The sequence below is a fragment of the Sorex araneus genome, chromosome 3, assembly GCF_027595985.1.
Source record: "Sorex araneus isolate mSorAra2 chromosome 3, mSorAra2.pri, whole genome shotgun sequence".
Classification (NCBI taxonomy): Eukaryota; Metazoa; Chordata; class Mammalia; order Eulipotyphla; family Soricidae; genus Sorex; species Sorex araneus.
In genome coordinates, this window is record NC_073304.1 from 29,954,013 (window position 1) to 29,972,282 (window position 18,270).

The 18,270-nt window shown below is 55.4% G+C and overlaps 1 protein-coding gene across 1 annotated transcript in view; it reads left to right on the forward strand.

Moving 5' to 3' along the window:
• The window catches only part of MAP3K9 (mitogen-activated protein kinase kinase kinase 9), a 79,529-nt gene extending 74,651 nt beyond the window's left edge, over positions 1-4,878 (forward strand). The window contains exons 10-12 of the mRNA XM_004612312.2: positions 1,273-1,385; positions 2,482-3,318; positions 4,382-4,878. Coding sequence (XP_004612369.2) covers positions 1,273-1,385; positions 2,482-3,318; positions 4,382-4,866 — 1,435 coding nt within the window. The 3' untranslated portion in view covers positions 4,867-4,878. The remainder of the gene's footprint in view (positions 1-1,272; positions 1,386-2,481; positions 3,319-4,381) is intronic.
• Positions 4,879-18,270: the final 13,392 nt, after the last annotated feature.

Genomic DNA, 18,270 nt, shown 5'->3' on the forward strand with positions numbered 1-18,270 from the left:
CCTGGCTCTGATACTGCTCATCTGGATATCCTGAGTCCCAGAGCTGGATGAGAACCTGGCTATTCTGTTAGCTTAATGAGTATCCAGAACCCCTGGTTCTGGTTTGAGCAGCATTTCTGACTCTCCTGGTTGAAACCAGTCATAGCTGAAATATACTTTAGTTATTAATTATTTGGGGGGGGGTGGTGTTATTTTTGTTTGGAGGGCACACACACCTGGCTGTGCTCAGGGCTGAGTCCTGGCTCTGCACTCCAGGATCACTCCTGGCAGGCTCTGGGGACCATAGGTGGTAAAACCTGGGTCAGCCGCATGAAAGCCAGTGCCCTACCCAATCACTCCAGCCCAATTCAGGAGTATTTGTGGCATTACTTGACACAAGAGACAAGTTGGTCCCTCTCTCTCCTCAGAATGGGTTGGGACTCTGAGGAGAGTGAATTTTCTTCGAATGACTCTCTCTGACCCCACCATGAGAGCAGTCTCTTGTCATGATCCTGGTAACTCAGAGGCAACCATTGCCCGCCGATTCCTCAGTCTAAGCTCCTGGTGACTGTCCTTCAGAGACAGGACCAGTGCTTCTGGGCTTCTGATGCCCCCATCCCAGAAGGGGGTCTGTGGAGGGCCCACTCAGTCCTTGCCCTTTGAATGGGTGGGCTGATGAGATTGGACGGTCAGCTTCTGTCCTTGTCCTCTCCATTCCCAGACAGACCAAGGGATTGAGTGCTTTTGTGCTGTCCACATAGGTTCGTCCCAGGGTGCACTAGCATGGTGTGGCTTTGTTGGTTTTTGTGGTTGTTGCATTTGTTTGTTTTTGAGAAGAGGCTGGCTGCAAGTTGCCCAAGCATGCCCTCAGCCTGGAGGAGAGATTGAGAGAGTGAGTGGAGTGGCCTGGCCCGGTCTGCCAGTGCCTGCCTTGCGCAGCATGATTTTGCATCTTGTGTTTCTGACGTTCCCCATGCGCTGGGCTGAGTGTCTGTGGCTGGACTCAGGCGTCCCCATTCCTTCTGCCCTCTTGCTAGCCTGCCCTCCCGATTGTTTTATGCAGCATGTGAAGAGGGGAGGGAGGGTCATACCCTGCTTTTTCTCTCCCACACACGCGTTCACTTTTGTCGATGAAGGAGGCAGGCTCAGTGAGGTCTGTTGCCTGCACCCCAAGGCTCGTGGGCTCTGATGTGATTACACAGACAGCGAGAAACATCTGCACAGGCCCACGGAGCTGAGGGTAGCCAAGGATGGTGACCTGCGCTAACAGTTCCTTCCTGTCCTCTTACTCAGCCTCAAGTCCCTGGTAGACGGATACAGACAGTGGTCCTCCAGCGCCCCCAACCTGGGGAAAGGCCCAAGGAGTAGCCCCGCTCTGCCAGGGTTCACCAGCCTTATGGAGATGGGTAAGCATCGCCCTCATTTTCACTCACTGCCTTCTCCCCAAGGGAATTCTTTGTTCAGCCTAGTGACGAAGGATGATTTAAGGACCCCTGGTACTAGTTTATGGGATTGTTGTCTCTTACTTACGCCGCTCCTTCCACCACCCCAATTCCCTCTCAGTTTACTTACTCACATTTTTATTGAATCTTCTCAAAACCATTCACTCCTGCTGCCATGGATCCGTCCTTGACCTCCGATTCTAGGGACCAGTTATCGTCTTCTGGGTCTGTGCTAACCAGGTGTTAAATCAGGCACTGCCTTCCCTGGGTCTGTCTCTTAGTATTATTTATTTTATTTGTTTGTTTGGGGGGCCACACCCGGCGCTTCTCAGGGGTTACTCCTGGCTCCTGGTGGGCTCAGGGGACCATATAGGATCTGGGGATAGAACCCTGGTTGGCCACATGCAAGACAAATGCCCTCCCACTGTACTATGGCTTAGGCCCCTTCTCCTTGTATTTTAAGGTGGGAGTCCACCCCGCCGGGCCGAGAGGGCTTGCGTCTTCTTCCATGGCAGCAGTCCTGTGTTGTCCCCTGACTACTGGATGGGTCAGACTTTTTTGGGCTGTCTCCAGAGAGCACTGCTGTCTTTCTTGTCTTTGCGTATCCCTGCGGTCACCATAGGCCGGCCCCGAGAGTGGACTGGCCTTCACTGGAGTCTGGTTTAGAGGCGGCCCTTTGAAAGATCTGAGGTCCCTTCCAGGGTTAAGGTGCAGAAGCATGAGGGATGTCTGCCTCAGTCGGGTGTTCCCAATCATGTTCTAAGGCCCTGTGACTGCACTTCCTGTGTCGGGGTGAGGGGTTGCGGTTGGGGGGTTGTCCCAGTGAGCGAAGTAGCAAATGAGCAAAATCGCCCCATCTGGAGCTCGAAGACAGCAGGCTCTGAGAACAGAAGTGGCTTCCCCGGGTTGGTGCCTGTTGAGTGCCCAGGAGTCGAGAGGCCTCTTAGTGCAGCGCCCTTCAGCCTCTCTGACCTCAGTGTCCCTGGCCCTCCCTCTGGGCTAGGCTCCCATTCTCGGGGCTCCCTGCCCATTTTCCCCTCCGCCCCTGTCGCCTGCACAGAGGATGAAGACAGCGAGGGCCCTCGGAGCGGGGAGAGCCGTCTCCAGCACTCACCGAACCAGTCCTACCTCTGCATCCCGTTCCCTCGCGCAGAGGACGGGGATGGGCCCCCCGGCGACGGCGGAGCCCACGAGGAGCCCACCCCCGTCAACTCGGCCACCAGTACCCCCCAGCTGACGCCCACCAACAGCCTCAAGCGGGGCGGCAGCCAGCACCGCCGCTGTGAGGTGGCCCTCCTGGGCTGCGGGGCCGTCCTCGCCGCCACGGGTCTGGGCTTCGACCTCCTGGAGGCGGGCAGGTGCCAGCTGCCCCCGCCGGAGGAGCCCGAGCTGCCGCCCGCCCGGGAGGAGAAGAAGCAGAGGCGCGAGGGTCTCTTCCAGAGGGCCAGCCGGCCCCGCCGGAGCACCAGCCCCCCGTCCCGGAAGCTCTTCAAGAAGGACGAGCCGCTGCTGTTGCTCGGGGACCCCTCGGCGTCCCTCACGCTGCTCTCGCTCTCCTCCATCTCGGAGTGCAACTCGACCCGCTCCCTGCTCCGCTCCGACAGCGACGAGATTGTGGTGTACGAGATGCCCGTGAGCCCGGCCGAGGCCCCACCCCGGGCCCCCTGCACCCACCACCCCCTGGTCAACGTCCGAGTGGAACGTTTCAAGCGAGACCCCAACCAGTCCCTAACGCCCACCCACGTCACCCTCACAGCCCCAGCACAGCCCAGTGCTCACCGGCGGACTCCTTCTGACGGGGCCCTCAAGCCCCCCGCCGCAACCACCGCCGCCACCGCAGTTGACCCGGCCAGAAGGAGCCCCTCGAGCAGCGGGCTGAGCCCCAGCCCCGGAGCAGGTGAGCGCTCTCGGCCTCCGCCCTCTCTGTCCCCCATCATCGGGTTCCGGAAGCAGCAGTTTCCAGGAAGCATCAGACTAGGGGAGCCTCCCAGGGGGGCACCTGGGCTGTGAGTGCATGGAGCAGTGTTTTCAGGGGGCAGGAGGGGAAGGAGCCTGGCCCTGCCCCTTTCCTGGAAGAGGAAAACGGAGTGGCCAGCAGGAATCCATGGGCCCCGGGAGAGGTGTCCGCTGTCAGGCAGCTGGGCCTCCCCTGCCGCATAGGTACAGACACGCTCCCCAAGCAGGCATCCTCTGGGCCTCGGCCCCTACTCATGCATGACTCTGCCCACATGGAGGGGGGCAGCCGGCCCGGTAGCTGTGCCCACACTGGTGCCCACTGCGACTCACACTCTCCTTCCCAGGCGTTCCCCCCAGCAGCACCCTTTTGGTGAGGCAGCCGTGCATACCCACTGGGTTTCCTGCCCCTCCTGGTTGTTTTTTTGTTTGTTTGCTTTTTTGCCTTCATTTTGCCACACCTGGCACTGCTCACGGCTTACTCCTGGCTCTGTGCTCAGGGCTCACTCCTGGAGGGGCTCGAGAATCACACTGCGATGCCAGGGAGGGAACCCAGGTTGGCCTCATGCCAGGCCAGCACCTTCCCCATTGTACTAACTCCCTGGCCTTTGCCCGTTCTGTTTTTTCTGTGTTTATTGTTGTTGTGATGCTCAGGTGTGTCACCCTGTTTGGGGGATGAGCCTCCTTGCGACTCATCTTTAGATTGCCAAGACGTGGCTTGGTTCCTGCTTGGGTTTAATGGATGAGCTCAGTGCGGGTGGACAGATTGGCTTGACCCCTGTTGGTCCCACTATTACTAGGTACGGGGGCCGTGACCCCCTAACATGCTGTGCCATCCCCAGAGCCTCCCAGCATACTACCTGGCACACATTAGGAGCATTGGATGCCACATGTGTCAACAGCCACACAACTTAGGAATCTGGCACGGCGAGGCAGGCAGAGGGTATCTCCGCCCTAGAAACCAGGGCGCCACGATCTAATGCCTCCCCCTCTGCCTCTCTGCCCAGGACCACTGAAAACCCCCAGCCCCAGCCGAGACCCAGGCGAGTTCCCCCGGCTGCCCGACCCCAATGTGGTCTTCCCCCCAACCCCACGCCGCTGGAACACACAGCAGGACTCCACCCTGGAGAGACCCAAGACCCTGGAGTTCTTGCCCCGGCCGCGCCCTTCTGCCAACCGGCAACGGCTGGACCCCTGGTGGTTCGTGTCCCCCAGCCACGCCCGCAGCGCCTCCCCGGCCAACAGCTCCAGCACCGAGACACCCAGCAACCTGGACTCGTGCTTCGCCAGCAGCAGCAGCACGGTGGAGGAGCGCCCGGGGCTGCCGGCCCTGCTCCCCTTCCAGCCGGGGCCCCTGCCCCCCGCCGAGCGGACGCTGCTGGACCTGGACGCGGAGGGCCAGAGTCAGGACAGCACCGTGCCGCTGTGCCGGGCTGAGCTGAACACACACCGGCCCGCCCCCTACGAGATCCAGCAAGAGTTCTGGTCTTAGCATGGGGAGCGTGGGGAGGAGGCAAGGGGGAGTGGGGGGGAGCCGGGGGCAAGAGGGGTGGGAGGAAGCTGGTCAGCACAGCCATTTCTCAGCGTTGGACCCCCTCAGCTCGGCTTCTTGCACTGATAATGCACTTTGAAGATGGAAGGGGCGGAGGTGAGCCCTCCTCGGAGTGTCTCCTGCCCCGGGCACAGGGTGGCAGGAGGGCGCATCCCTGCCCCTGACTACGGGGAGGAGCTGTGGCCGGCAGCTCGGGCCATGTAGGGGAGGGAGGGCTGCGTGCATGCCCCTGCCCTCCACAGTCTTCCTCGCCTTCAGGGTGACCCTGTAGCGTCACTCGGCCAAATCTGTCTGCTGCTCCCTCTCCTCGGCCCTGTCCCCTTCCCGTCTGCCCACCCAGAGCCTGGGGCGCCTGCTGTGCCCCAGCCTCAGCCTTCCCAAATGCCAGTTGTTGTGGGGGGGGGGTGTTCTGTGACGGACGCAACTCCTCTTCCAGGTTTTTCCCCGCCCCACACACCTACGAATGGGAACCGCATCTGGTGTGAGAAATGAACTTTTCTGGGTCCTGAGTCCTGTAGTGCCAGCTGGAGGAAGATAGAGGCGAGATGCACCCCCCGTGGGGGAGCGGGGCAGGGGGTAGGAGTGGTTGAACCCCACATGCCCGTCCTGCTCCCATAGGTGCCCCCACTTAGCTGTTCGAGCCAGCAGGTGGTAAAGGGACCAGCCTCCATGCACACGGCCGGGAAGCGCAGGGAGTTAGGAGAAATGCAGTTCTGTTGCCGCCCAGAGAAGAGCAGCCTGTCCTTGTTCCTTCCATCAACACTCAAACAGGGGGCAGAAGCCTGAACCTGTTGAAGCCCCCCCCTCCCCTTGACTCTTTCCTGGGGGTCCGGACCTCCTGAGACCTCATTCTGGGAGAAACACCTGCTCCTCCGAGGAACATTCGCTTGGGCCCCTCCCTCACCAGGGTCCTGCAGTCCCAGACACACGTCCCTGAGCTGGAGCCACTTGTGGTCTGACCTCTGTCATGTTGCCGCCCCTCAGCCGCCCCTTGAGGCCCTGCAAGGAGCAGGTTTGGTGGGATGCATTTGGGGCAGAGAGCGCGATCTTGGGTCTGTACCTGAGTAGCCCCTAGGGGTGGGGCCTGGGCTCCAGGCATGGAATCATGGTGAGGATTCCCTCTCGGCCAGACCCTCCAGTCTGCGAAGCCCTTGACGATGGACGGAGCCATTACTCAGGCCTTTCCCAAGCGTGTGTGATGGGGGGGCTGGTGTCTGGGGAAATGCTTTAGTGAGCCACCAACATAGTGCGATGCCTTTTGAGTCCCAAGCATGAGAGACTGACCAAAGCCCTTGGTCCTCTGCACAAGTAGCCCCGTGCTGGGCAGGAAAGACCCCCCTCTGCCCTCTGCCACACCACCAGGCTAGCCCTGACCGTTGGAAAGTGTTTCCTTAACTGAAATGTCCAGCTGTGTCAGGAGTTCCCTCCTGTGTCCAGAGGGCACCCTGGTCTTTTGGGGACAGCAGCTTGAGGGGGAGTCGAATCCCCGAGCCAGGTCATTCCCCACCCCACCCCACCCCCCTTGCGCTCTCTGCTGCTGCTCTGCTCTCTTTCATTGTGGCCTGTTGAGTGGGAGCTCGGCCTGCAGCTCCCCAGGCGTGCTGCCTGGAGGAGGGGGTGAGGGAATGCACACGTCACTGCTCTCCCTGTGCACCCGCCTCCCCACAAGATGACGAGGAAGAGTGACCCTGGTTTCCAAGTGCTCCTTGCTTGACGAGCCCCCAAGCACTGTGGTCCCCCAAGTGCCCACCCCGAAGGAGGTCGTCCGGGCCCCCAGGGCCAACCGTTTCTGTGATCGCACCTCATCTCTCTCCTTCTCTTTGTTCAGACAAAACAGCATATCAGAGTTTTTGTTCCCCTGCCCCCGCTCCGTGCCTGGAAAGAAACATGTGGATTCTGTCAGTAGTTCCAAGCAGTCTGGAACTGGACAGGGCCACCGGCATTCCTGTCCCCAGACCCGCTATGGCCCCAGTCCCCAGCAGGCACATCTCAGCAGTCCTCAGGTGGGTGGGTGGGGCAGGGGGGGCAACTCACAGCCTCATCCGAGCCATGCAGGCCTTGGGGTATGAGACCGAGATATCCACCCTCTCCCTCGCCCCCCACCCCCGCGCTCAGTCTCTACTTCTTGTCATTTAGTCCACGAGGAACTGTCTTTTGTTGGAAGAGTTCTTGCCACAGGTGGAGTGTAAACAGAATGGTGGGCACTGGCCATTAAGGATGAACCCGCTTCCTCAGTCTTGCAGAGAAGGACAAGGGTGACGGGGTGTCTGCTGAGGGCAGTCTGGTGCCCACTAGAAGCAGGGGTGCTGGGGAGAAGCTTCTGTGAGTGAGCATCCGTGAAGATGGAGGGGTTGCCACCTCTGTCTCGGACCGGGCCAAGGCTGGGCGGGGGTGTGGATCTGTATCAGAGGACATCTCAGTTGCTTCCTATGACTCATTAAGTCTGTGGTCATGTTCACGAGCCCCCTGGGCAGCGGGGATCAAGCCCCACCCCCCACCCCCCGGCCGTGGCAGTGCCCAGCCACCCCTTTCCTCTGCCTTCTCTTTCCTCTTACTGGTGCTCACTCTGTGGGAGATGGTGACAGGAAACAGTCCACACCCCCAACTCCTCCTCCTCCTCCTCACGTCTTCGGCTCCTTCCATTCATTCTAAACACAGGCATCCTCCGTTCACCACCTTGGGCTGTTGGCCACTCTGCCAGGGCCTGAGTAGACGTCCCGCCTCCCTTCGTGGGCCATTTCTAAGAGGCTTGAGCTCACGTGCTGTTCGTTTGGTCTTTGCTTTGTTTTGCTTTTGGGGGCTTGGACCACTAGCCATTCAAGATGAGCCCAGTGCTTATTCCTTCATGCAGAGGAGGACAAGGGTGATGGGATGTCCCAGGAGTGCCTCGGGGGTTAATCCCAGGGTGGAGCGCGCAGGGCTCCCTCCCATCAAGCCTGTGCTCCAGCCGGCTTTAGTGGATGTTCTCAGCTTCTCACCCTTGAGTAGTCGTGATGGTGGTAGTGATGGACGATCTCATCTGACATTCGGACAACTCAGAGAGGGCTGGCCTTGCCTCCTGACCTTTACAAAGCTGCATCTCCTTTCCGCCCCCTCCCCCCGCATCTGATATATACTTGGCAGGTAGAGAAAACGAAATGCTTGGAGATTCAAGTGTGGAGAGAGATGTCAGAGCTGCCGGGACGGATTGCTGAGTCAGGTGAGCCTGGCTCTCCGTTCTGCACACGCTGGCTCTGGTCCTGTTCTGCTTTTGTCGGCTGACCTCAGGCTGCTCTCTGAGCCCCTCTCAGGTTTCCTTCCTGTAAAAAATGAGCATCGTCTGGTCTGCCGCCTTCACAAGGGCATCAGGAGCGGGGATCAGAACCAGGTCAGCACAGCGAGTACACCGCCAGGGCCGCTCGGTTCCGGCACCTCTCGGGGTCTCACCCTCCTCTTTCCTCCTCTGGTTTCCGGAAGAAGGATGGCCTGGAGCGGATTTTGCCTGACTGATGAGGAGGCGTGATCAGGCCCAGGCTGGCCCCCAGCCTCACCCAGCCCTGCCTCAGGCTCGGGTGTGGCTTCCCATCTCTCAACCTCTGCAGGCTGGGGGTTCTGAGCTCCTGGGGTCCTCACTTGGAGTCTGGACTGTTGCAAGGCTGCAGGCTGCCTGGGAAAGCCTGTGCTGGCCTTTGGGACAGCGTGTCCGTGCTGGACAGAGCATCCTGGGGGTGGAGTCCCTCGCACCACGGGGGCTCAGGGACCCGACGCCCAACCATCTGCACTCCTGCTCCCCAGCTTCCACCTGGGGTCTCCTCCCTCTTCTCTCCTGAGCCCCCCTGGCCTCCCAGCCCAACTCTACCAAAGTAGCAGGGAAGGAGGACAGCGTGCCGGGGAGGGGGGTCCCTGCAGGGGCCCCCTGTATGTGGGTGCTGAGCCAGTGCCTTTCTCTACCGTGTCTGATGAACCCTGGGTCTGTGGCCCAGGTGAGGGCCCCGCTGGCAGGCGAGCGGCGCCCCTGTTGTCTCCTGAGAGACGGCCGGGGTGGGGGGGGGGCAGAAGCAGTCACTACTGTGCCGGAAGGCCAGGCTTCCACCAAGGGCCGTGCCAGAGATGGACGCCAGGGTCTGCGGTGGGGTCAGCCTGCGGGCATGTGATCGTAAGTGCATGGGTGGCAGGAGCAGCGGGGGCCTGTGAGTGGAGCAGCCCACCAGCAGCAGTGATGTGGCAAACGTCCCTTCCCCTGGACATCAGCCCAGCCTCAGCCTGTTTTCCCCACAGACAACAGAGCCCCTTTACTTTGAAAGGCAGGATCCTGGGGGCTGGAGCGATAGCACAGTGGGTAGGGCATTTGCCTTGCACGTGGCCAACCCGGGTTCAATTCCCAGTGTCCCACATGGTTCTCCGAGCACCACCAGGAGTGATTCCTGAGTGCGAAGTCAGGAGTAAGCCCTGAGCATCGCCCGGTGTGACCAAAAAAGCATTAAAAGAAAAAGGTAGGATCCTGTTGGTCAAATGTGGGGGTCCAGGTGGTAGCACACATGCCTTGCCTCTGAAGGCCCCAGGTCCAGTCCCCAGCACCACTCTCCCTGCTACCCCACCCAAACCCAAACTAGTGGATGGGGCTGGCGTCCCGGGCGAGCTTCTCATTAGTCACCTTGCTCTGTTGCTTCTTGTGGAGAAAGCGTGTGTGTATGTGTGTGAGAGACAGAGACAGGAGAAAAAAGCAGGAAGCAGCGAGACAGCCGCCATTTCCCCGGGTTCGGCCACCCCTCTCTCTGGCTTCAGGCCTGGGGAGTGAGCTCTGGTCAAGTCCTGGTCCTTGTCGGGAAAGGATTCCCACACACGTGCCTCGATCCAGTGTTTCCCTCGCTAGGGCGCTCACACATCTAGATGCGAAAGGAAAGCCTGCTGATACTTAGGGGCAGCCCCGGCCGCCTCCCACCCCAACTCCCCGTCCACCCCCTGCCACATACACACTTTTCCTGAACCTTAGAGATTGGGGCGCAGGTGCTGGGAGGTAAGGCAGAGCCGGCGGTTCCGGCTGACCCGAGCTAATTAAGAGGCTGAGGTGCCTAATGAGCTTGGCCCAGACCTGGCCTTCCGGTTGGTGAGCCAGACCTGGAGAGCTTCTCGGCTTGTTGACTGAGTGTCTGGTCTCTCCCGCCTCACCCCTCCTCTCCGTCTGCCGTCACGGGTCCGGATCACTCAGGCATGTGTCAGAACCTGGGGCCTGCTGCTTGAGCCGAGCCAGTTGCACTGGTCCTTCCTGGTTCTAACCGCCTGTTGGGTTCCCCGTATGTCTTGGTTTTTTTGGCTCAAGCTTACAGCTAGAAAACGGTAGGACCTGGAGGCCTGACGGGTCACAAAATCAGGAACATGGCCCACCGATCCCTTCAGTTCTGGAAATGGCCCCCCACCTGAGCCATCTCTCCTCCTAGCTTGGATGATCTCACCCACCCTCCCTGCAAACACCCACAAGCCCAGTCTCCCTGGCATGGCTGCGGTGGTGGACCCGGGCACACAATTCCAAAGAGAGAGACCGCCTAGGGTGGGCCTCCCGTGACAGGCCTGCCTTCAGGCAGACGGAGCTGGTGCTGCTGTCACTGGCTCTGCCCGGACTGAAGACCCCCACCTGGTTTCAGAAGGCTGGCACTGCCCACGTGCCTGGAGCCATCGACACTTCAGACCCTACCCTCCCTCACCCTGACATGTCTGAGACCGAGTTCATCTTCAGCTATTTTTTTTTTTCATTTTCTCTTTTGTAACCGTCTGCAGTGGAATAGCTTTTGTCTTGATGACAAAGTGCTTTTGGTGTGGCCAGGCGGGCACCTCCCTCGGGTCACGTCAGGTCTCTACCCCGCCTGCCCCTCCGCTCCCCTGGCTGTGTGGACACACAGGCAGGACTGGCGAAGTGGCTCTTGCTTCCTTCTGGGTTGCCCCTGGAGACGGAGGTGCCGGCGCCCCAAAACTGCTTGCATTTCACTTAGGAGTGTTTGGGGTTCGCCACCCCGAAGCCGCTAGGAGAGTCCTTGACAGTGGGTCTGCTTTATTTGTCTTATTTCCTTGAGCCACCGGGGAGCAAACCCGGGGTCTCCATCTGTGCGAGATGAGATTCTCCTTCTGAACCATGTGTCGGGATTTTTTTTTTTTTAAGTTTGGCCCTGTAAGTGAGGGGTGGCTTCCTCTCAGCCTCCCTCAGCCGCAGAGCCCCTGAGAGGCGAGTGTGTGTCGGGGAAAGAAGGTGGTTTTACTGGAAAGCCCGCCCTTGGTCTTCATCTCTCTGGGACTCCTGTCCTCTTTCGCTCCTTCATTTTCAGCAAGGACTGAAGTGAAGGTGGGTTGTCAGACCCCAGCTGCTTGCCCAAAGCTGTGCCCCTAGGGGGAAGCTAGGCCTTCACCTCGGCCCTCTCCCCACGCCCCCTCCCCAGTCCTCCCCCCTCCCCATATTTGTCTCTCTTATCTTCACTTTTTCCTCCCCATACTCGTCTCTCCTGTCTTCTTGTCGCCCTCCTCATTTAGCTCTACCTCCAGTTCCAGACGCCTTGCTGGCAATGGCTCCATCACAGAGTGAGGCCTGGGTTTATCCCGGCCTACACCCCACTTCAGGGTGTGGAAACTGAGGCTCCGATGCTGATGTAACAGCCCAAGGCCCCAGCTAGGAAGCCCCATAGCTGGTCGGCGTGGCTTTCAAGTGGCCTCTCATTTCTCTCGTGAGCACATCGTAGGCCACTGTTTAGAATCTCTGGGATAAAGTCAGCCTCGCATAGGTCCTGCAAGACTTGAAAGTCGCTCTTTGACCAGGAAGAGTGTCCCGTGGCTAAAGGGTCATCTGCCGTCATTCCTGACTTGTAAGCTGCTCAGAGTCGTGAGCTTTCTCTCTGCTCCTGGCTGCTGACTCCTCTGCTGTTTCCTTGCCACAACTTTTCAGGGCTTTGTCCCGCCTAGGGGACAAAGGTCTCCTCTGTAGGTCTCCTGTGCCATCACAGGCCCTAGGGGGCCTCTCTCCCGATTCCACCCCCAGTGGCCTGGTTCCTGTTGTTTGCCCCTGCTGCAGCCCTCCTTGTCTCATGAGTGTGGAGGCCTTATCGTAGCTCCTCCATGGAAACTTGAAATCTGGCTTTGCCTTTTTGTCCTCTCCAGCCACGTGTCCTTGGTACCCAGGGTAGCAAAGAAAATTGATGAGCTTGTCAACTTTCCCCTCTCTCGTTTTCCTCACTAACCATCACCTGCATACACACACACAGACACACAGGCTTATCCATTCTCACACTCAGATGTTCACACGATCACACATCGATTCTAAGTCTGTCTTTGCATCTTGAGGAGGATCAAGGAAAGGAGATGAAGGGGTTTTTTCACCTTGTTTGCAAAAGGAGCTTTCTATGGGATTCCCCTCCCATTAGAGCCATTGGATCTGGGGAAAGTGTACGTTCCCGTGTGTTCTTTTTGCTCCTCTGTAATTAGCCGTTAGTGTTCCCCCACTAAGCCTTCCCTGCTCCAGTGTCTTGTCCCTGTGTCCTCACCCTGTGTCCTTGAATTCCCATTTTGCTTTGGGATTAAGTTATTGTAACTTGTCAAAAAAATATTTAAAAATAGAAAAGTCCTGAGGAAATTTATCAGGTTCTTTTCTTTGGCTTTTTTTTTTTTCAAGGTACTGTACTTTGTTCACTAGGGATGCCAAGCAGGCTTGGTTCAATGGCTAAACCTCTTATCGTATTTACAGTGTAACGCTGATCTCAGCCTGGTCTCACCACCAGAGCACACACAGACTTGAATAAAACTTATAACAATGACTTCCGGTGTGCCTGTTGCTGTGTAAACTTGCCCTTCGCCTCTTTTACTTTAAGACGTCCAAGTAACTGGCTGTTATGGGAGGTAATTTCCATAGGAAGGGAAAAGTTGTTGTGGAGAGATGGATTTGTGAGGAGGTGGGTGAAAAACTCACTGAAGAGCCTTAGAACCCCAGTCAGACCACAGGGGGCTATGCAGCACTTAATCTACCTGCCCAGATCATTTGCTCACTGCTCACAGCTGTGCAGAGTCAGGAACAACCCCTGAGCACTGCCAGATGTGCCCCCTTCGCACATCAACAAGCACACAAATGTTTGGACAATGTAGCTGGTAGTGGTTAAGGCCTACTTCTGCCTCTTTGCTCCGGGATCACTCCTGGCGGTGGCCTCCCCTCAAAAAAAAAAAATTCTAAAACACCTTTGGATCTTCTGGGAGAGTTTGAAGTAAAAGAAATTGGCTCTATATCATATCGTCAGTGCTAATATAGTCTTGGGAAGTATGCCATGAGCAGGGGTTAACCTGAACTGAGGCTTCATAGATGTCATGACCGAGTTACCTGACTTAGCTTCAGGGACATAGGGGACAGGGTATAAAGGCATGCAAAGATCCCCTCTCACATCAACAAACACACAGATGTTCGGATGACACTGGAGTTGGTAGTGCTTGGGGCTTCCTCCTGGCTTTGCTCAGAGCATCACTCCTGGTGATGCTCGGAACCATATGTGCACTGGGGACCAAAACAGTGTCAGCTCCATGCAGGCATGCCCCCTGTACTCTCTCTCCACCTATGAGTCTTATTTTGGTGATGTTCTCAGCCTGGGGATGGGGGTGTACACTGTCAGGGCCTCACTTTAATTCTTTGAGCTATCTCCCTTCTAGGCTCCATTTTTAACTTTTGAAAATAACCACTTGTGATACCTCACCCTAGAATTCTATCTCTGCTCATTTGATACAACATTATGTAATACTATGTAGGTAATAAAATCACATTCAGGGCTGGAGAGATAGGACAGCAGGTATGGTGCTTGCCTTTCACACAGCTGACCTGGGTTCGATCTCTGGCACCTCATATGATCCCTCAAGATTTCCAGGAGTGAACCCCTGAGCTCAGAGCTAGGAGTAAGCATTTCCTGAGCATTGCCGGGTGTGACCCCGAAACAGCAACAACAACAACAACAACAACAACAAAATCACATTATTTTAAGAATTCGGAAATAGGGAAATGTCAGTTAAAAAGTGGGATACAACAACTTTTAAAATCAGTTGTACCCAATTAATTATATGCAGATAACTGCTGTTATTCATTATGTAGAGATACCATGATCTAGAGTTCAAGATGCTGCTCTAACGTTCCTCAATTTAAAGAAGGCCTTTGATTCTGTTGAGACAGAAGCGGTCATTGAAGCCCTAGCCAAACGGGGCATTAAAACTCAGTACATCAGGATCTTCTGAAAGCTGTATTACGGATTTACCACCAGGATCTCACCATTCTACAAGGAAATGATCATCGATGTAAAGACAGGGGTTTGGCAGGGTGATACCATTTCACCAAAACTCTTCAGTGCCACCCTCGAGAACATCGTGTGATGACTGGAATGGGAAGGAATGGGAGTGAAGATAGACGGTCAGCAACTACACCACCTCTGCTTCACTGATGACATCGTTCTGATAATGCCAAACAGCCAAACGGCACAAATACTGGCCGACTTTGACCTTGAGTGTGGAAAGGTCAGACTGCAGCTGAACCTCAACAAGACAATGCTCACGAAAAATGAACTAGTCCCTGATGTTCCATTTGCTCTAAACGGAACGAACATCTCCAAATGCAGCAGCTATGTGTACCTAGGTCGAGAACTCAACATGAGGAATGACTTGGCACCAGAACTGCGCAGGAGGAAGAGAGCAGCGTGGAACACCTCAAGAGCATTGAAGAAGTTGTTAGAGGACGAAGAACTCCGGCCCTGGGCGCATCTTTTCGACTCCACCGTTCTTCCTGCACTAACATACGCCTCAGGGACCTGGGCCCTACAAAAACAGGATGAGAATGCTATTCAGGTATCCCAAAGAGGAACCGAAGGAGCTATGCTAGGAGTATCATGTTTCACTCAAGTGAGAGAAGGAATCTGGAGTTCCGACCTCCGTCGACGATCAAGAATCAGGGACGCTGTCTTGTTTGCCGAGACGTCGAAAATCAGATGGGCCAGACATGTAATGTGATTTAGAGATGACTGCTGGACTAGAGCTGTTACTGAGTGGATTCCACGGGACATCAAAAGACCTCGTGGCCGCCCACCTACGAGTCACACTTCTTCATCAAAACCCTGGACGGTTTGAGGCTCTTCGTGTTCTTGGAGCGAGCAGATACCATTGTGCTACACTAGCACGTGACAGGGACGAATGGAGACGTTACTGGCGCCCTGCTTTGCTTCAAGCAAATCAAAGATCAACGGGTTGACCAGTGATACAAGTGAAGTGATACTATGATCTCATATAATTGGAGGGCAGCTGGAAAGATAGTAAGCAGGTTGGGCCTTTGCTTTACACACAACAGATCCCAGTTTGATCCACACCACCCCGTGTGGTCACCGAAGGGGTGATCTCTGAGCACAGTGCTAGGAGCATCTCTGGGTGTGGCCCAAATTTTTTTGAAGTATTTTTTTACTTTGAAAGGACTTCTCTCTCTCTCTCTCTCTCTCTCTCTCTCTCTCTCTCTCTCACACACACACACACACACACACACACACACACACACACACACATACACACATAGTGAATGTATGTTGTTTTTGCATTGAGTAAAACATGGCAACTGGGATAGCTTCAAAATAATTTTCATGAAACGAGATTCCTCTTCAAATGTCCCAGGGGCTTAGACCACCTGCTTCAAGGCTGGCCCCTTCCTTGAACACTGCAATAAGATGGTTCCAGAAAACTACCGGGGGGGGGGCAGTAGAATGGGTTTGGGGCCAGGGCCAGCACCTTGGTCCAGTGAAAGGTCCCCATCACCCTTTCTTCCCCTTTTCCTCCCGGGGAGAGAGCATGGCTGGGTCATGTGCGGAACGCAAGCAGAAGCTAGACCCGACACACGGCCGCTGAGTTCCACGAGGAGGTTCCGGAGGGCAGAGCTGGCCCAGCTGCTCAGCATGCAGCATGCTTGTACATGTACCACTCACGCACACGCCCCTCTGACGGGAGCTGGGCAGGGCCGGAGCACCGCGCCCTGTCTCCTTGACTACGGAATGTACTTCCTTCAAGGCCTGGACTGCCGTGCTAATCGGCTTAGCCCTCCCGTCCCACCGGATCTAGTCAGACCAGCTCAAGTTGGGAAACGTGTTTTGGCAAAGGAGTGTAGGCTGGTGGCAAAGGGTGGGCATCTGTTGCCCTGCCCTGCCCCTCCTCTCACACTGGTTATGCTGCAGCCGCCCAGCGGGGAAGGCCGTGTGCACAAGCTGGTCTTTTATTTAGGTGCCACGGATGAATCCCAGAACCTCATACAAGGGATGCATGTGCTCTTCCTGGCTGAGCTATGGTCTGGCCCTAAGGTCATCTACGTCCTAAGCGTGTTAGTGGTGGTGTTATGTTTCCAATTGTGTGCAATCTCGCAGCAGGCCCTGAAGACTGGAGAGGAGGGAAGGGTCATAGGCAAACATCAACTCTAGGAAATAGAGTCCTATAAGGTGTGACCATGCTGTACGCAAGTGTTTATAGGAATATACGCCATTTATAGTGTGGTCTCAAGGGCCTTTCATCTTGTCCCAAACTGCACCCCCTACTCCCCCCAAGTCAGTCATAATTTCCTTCAAGGCTTGAACTTTGAGAAATTGAGCGCTCCCACCGGAGGGGAAATTGTCTGCCCCAGAAACAGGCTCTCTGCTTCTCAACCTAGAGTCATACTGACTAGGTCAGTGGTTGAATTTGACCAGGGGTTAGTTAATTGGGGGGGCAAGAGAGGTGGGAGATAGGGCACAGGGGCAAGTTAGAGTTGAATAGCAGAAAGAGAAGAAAGGAAAAGTGGAGAAAGGCAGACGAGATTCTGCCCTCTAGGGCTCATCGTCTCCTTGGCGAGACCAAATATACTGGGAAGCATTGAAGAAGGTTGTGAAGCTCCATGGACTCAAAGAAACACTGACTAGCTGCTTCTTTTCTTCTTTTTGGGTCACACACGGCGATGCACAGGGGTCACTCCTGGCTCTGCACTCAGGAATTACTCCTGGTGCTCAGGGTACCATATGATGCTGGGAATCGAACCCGGGTCAGCCGCATGCAAGGCAAACACCCTACCCGCTTTGCTATCACTCCAACACCAAGAAACACTGACTAGCTTCTTGCTAGCTAGCTTTCTAGCTTCTTACTCAACCTAGAGATCAAAATAATTGACCCCTGGTAAAGACTTCAAGAGAATCTCCTGAGAGCCTCATTTTTGGCCTTGGATGCAGTTGGCAAATTCCATTTCCAGAGCCTGAGTGCCAATATGATTGCATCTTTCTATGACAGATAGGATGTGATGGTTACTATGGTGATCAGAGACATGCCTGGCTAAAGGTGTCCACTTTAGAAAAGAAATGCTCAGGGCCAGAGAGTACATGGATCAAGGTGCTGACCTTGCACACAGTTGACCCAAGTTTACTAGAGTCAGCACTAGTAATCCTTGAACATGGCCAGACGTGGTCCAACCATCCCCGTAAATTATATAAACACATTTGCTTTGTTTTAAAATTCCTGAGTGAAAGAAAGAGAGAAAGTGATTGCTATGCTTTCTTTTTTTGGAGTTTACCATCTTGTGGGGAAAATCAGGTAAAGCAGCAGACATTATTCTCCTAGATAATTAGATCTACTAGATAAAGATATACCTTTATAACTAGATATACGATAGCACAGCGGGTAGGGTGTTTGCCTTGCATGCGGCTGACCTGGGTTTGATTCCTCTGCCCCTCTTGTAGAGCCCGGCAAGCAACCGAGAGTATCCCCCACCCCCGCACAGCAGAGCCTGGCAAGCTACCCATGGCATATTCAATATGCCAAAAACAGTAACAAGTCTTACAATGGAGACATTACTGGTGCCTACTCAAGCAAATTGATGAACAAGGGGATAACAGTGCTACTGTGACACCTATTTACATCTAACTATGTCTACCTCTATAAATCAGGTAAGATTATACCAACAAGGCCATTAGAATACTAGGATCATCACAGGTAGATAGATCTGAAAGATAGGAAATGGTTTCGTTGAGAACTGAAAATGCCTTTTAAGTAAGTCTTAAACACACATGACTAGGTGGCAATGGTCATAGGTATTCAAAACATTTAGAGCAGCTCATGACAAGGGGATTCCCCTTCTACCCCTCACCCCTGCCAAATCACTTACTTGTATTGATCACCTCACAGCATACTTTCTTTTTTTTTTCAACGTGTTTTATTTTTATTTTTTATTTATTTATTTTTTTGCTTTTTGGGTCACACCTAGCGATGCACAGGGGTTACTCCTGGCTTTGCACTCAGGAATTACTCCTGGCGGTGCTTGGGGGACCATATGGGATGCCGGGGATCGAACCCGGGTCGGCTGCGTGCAAGGCA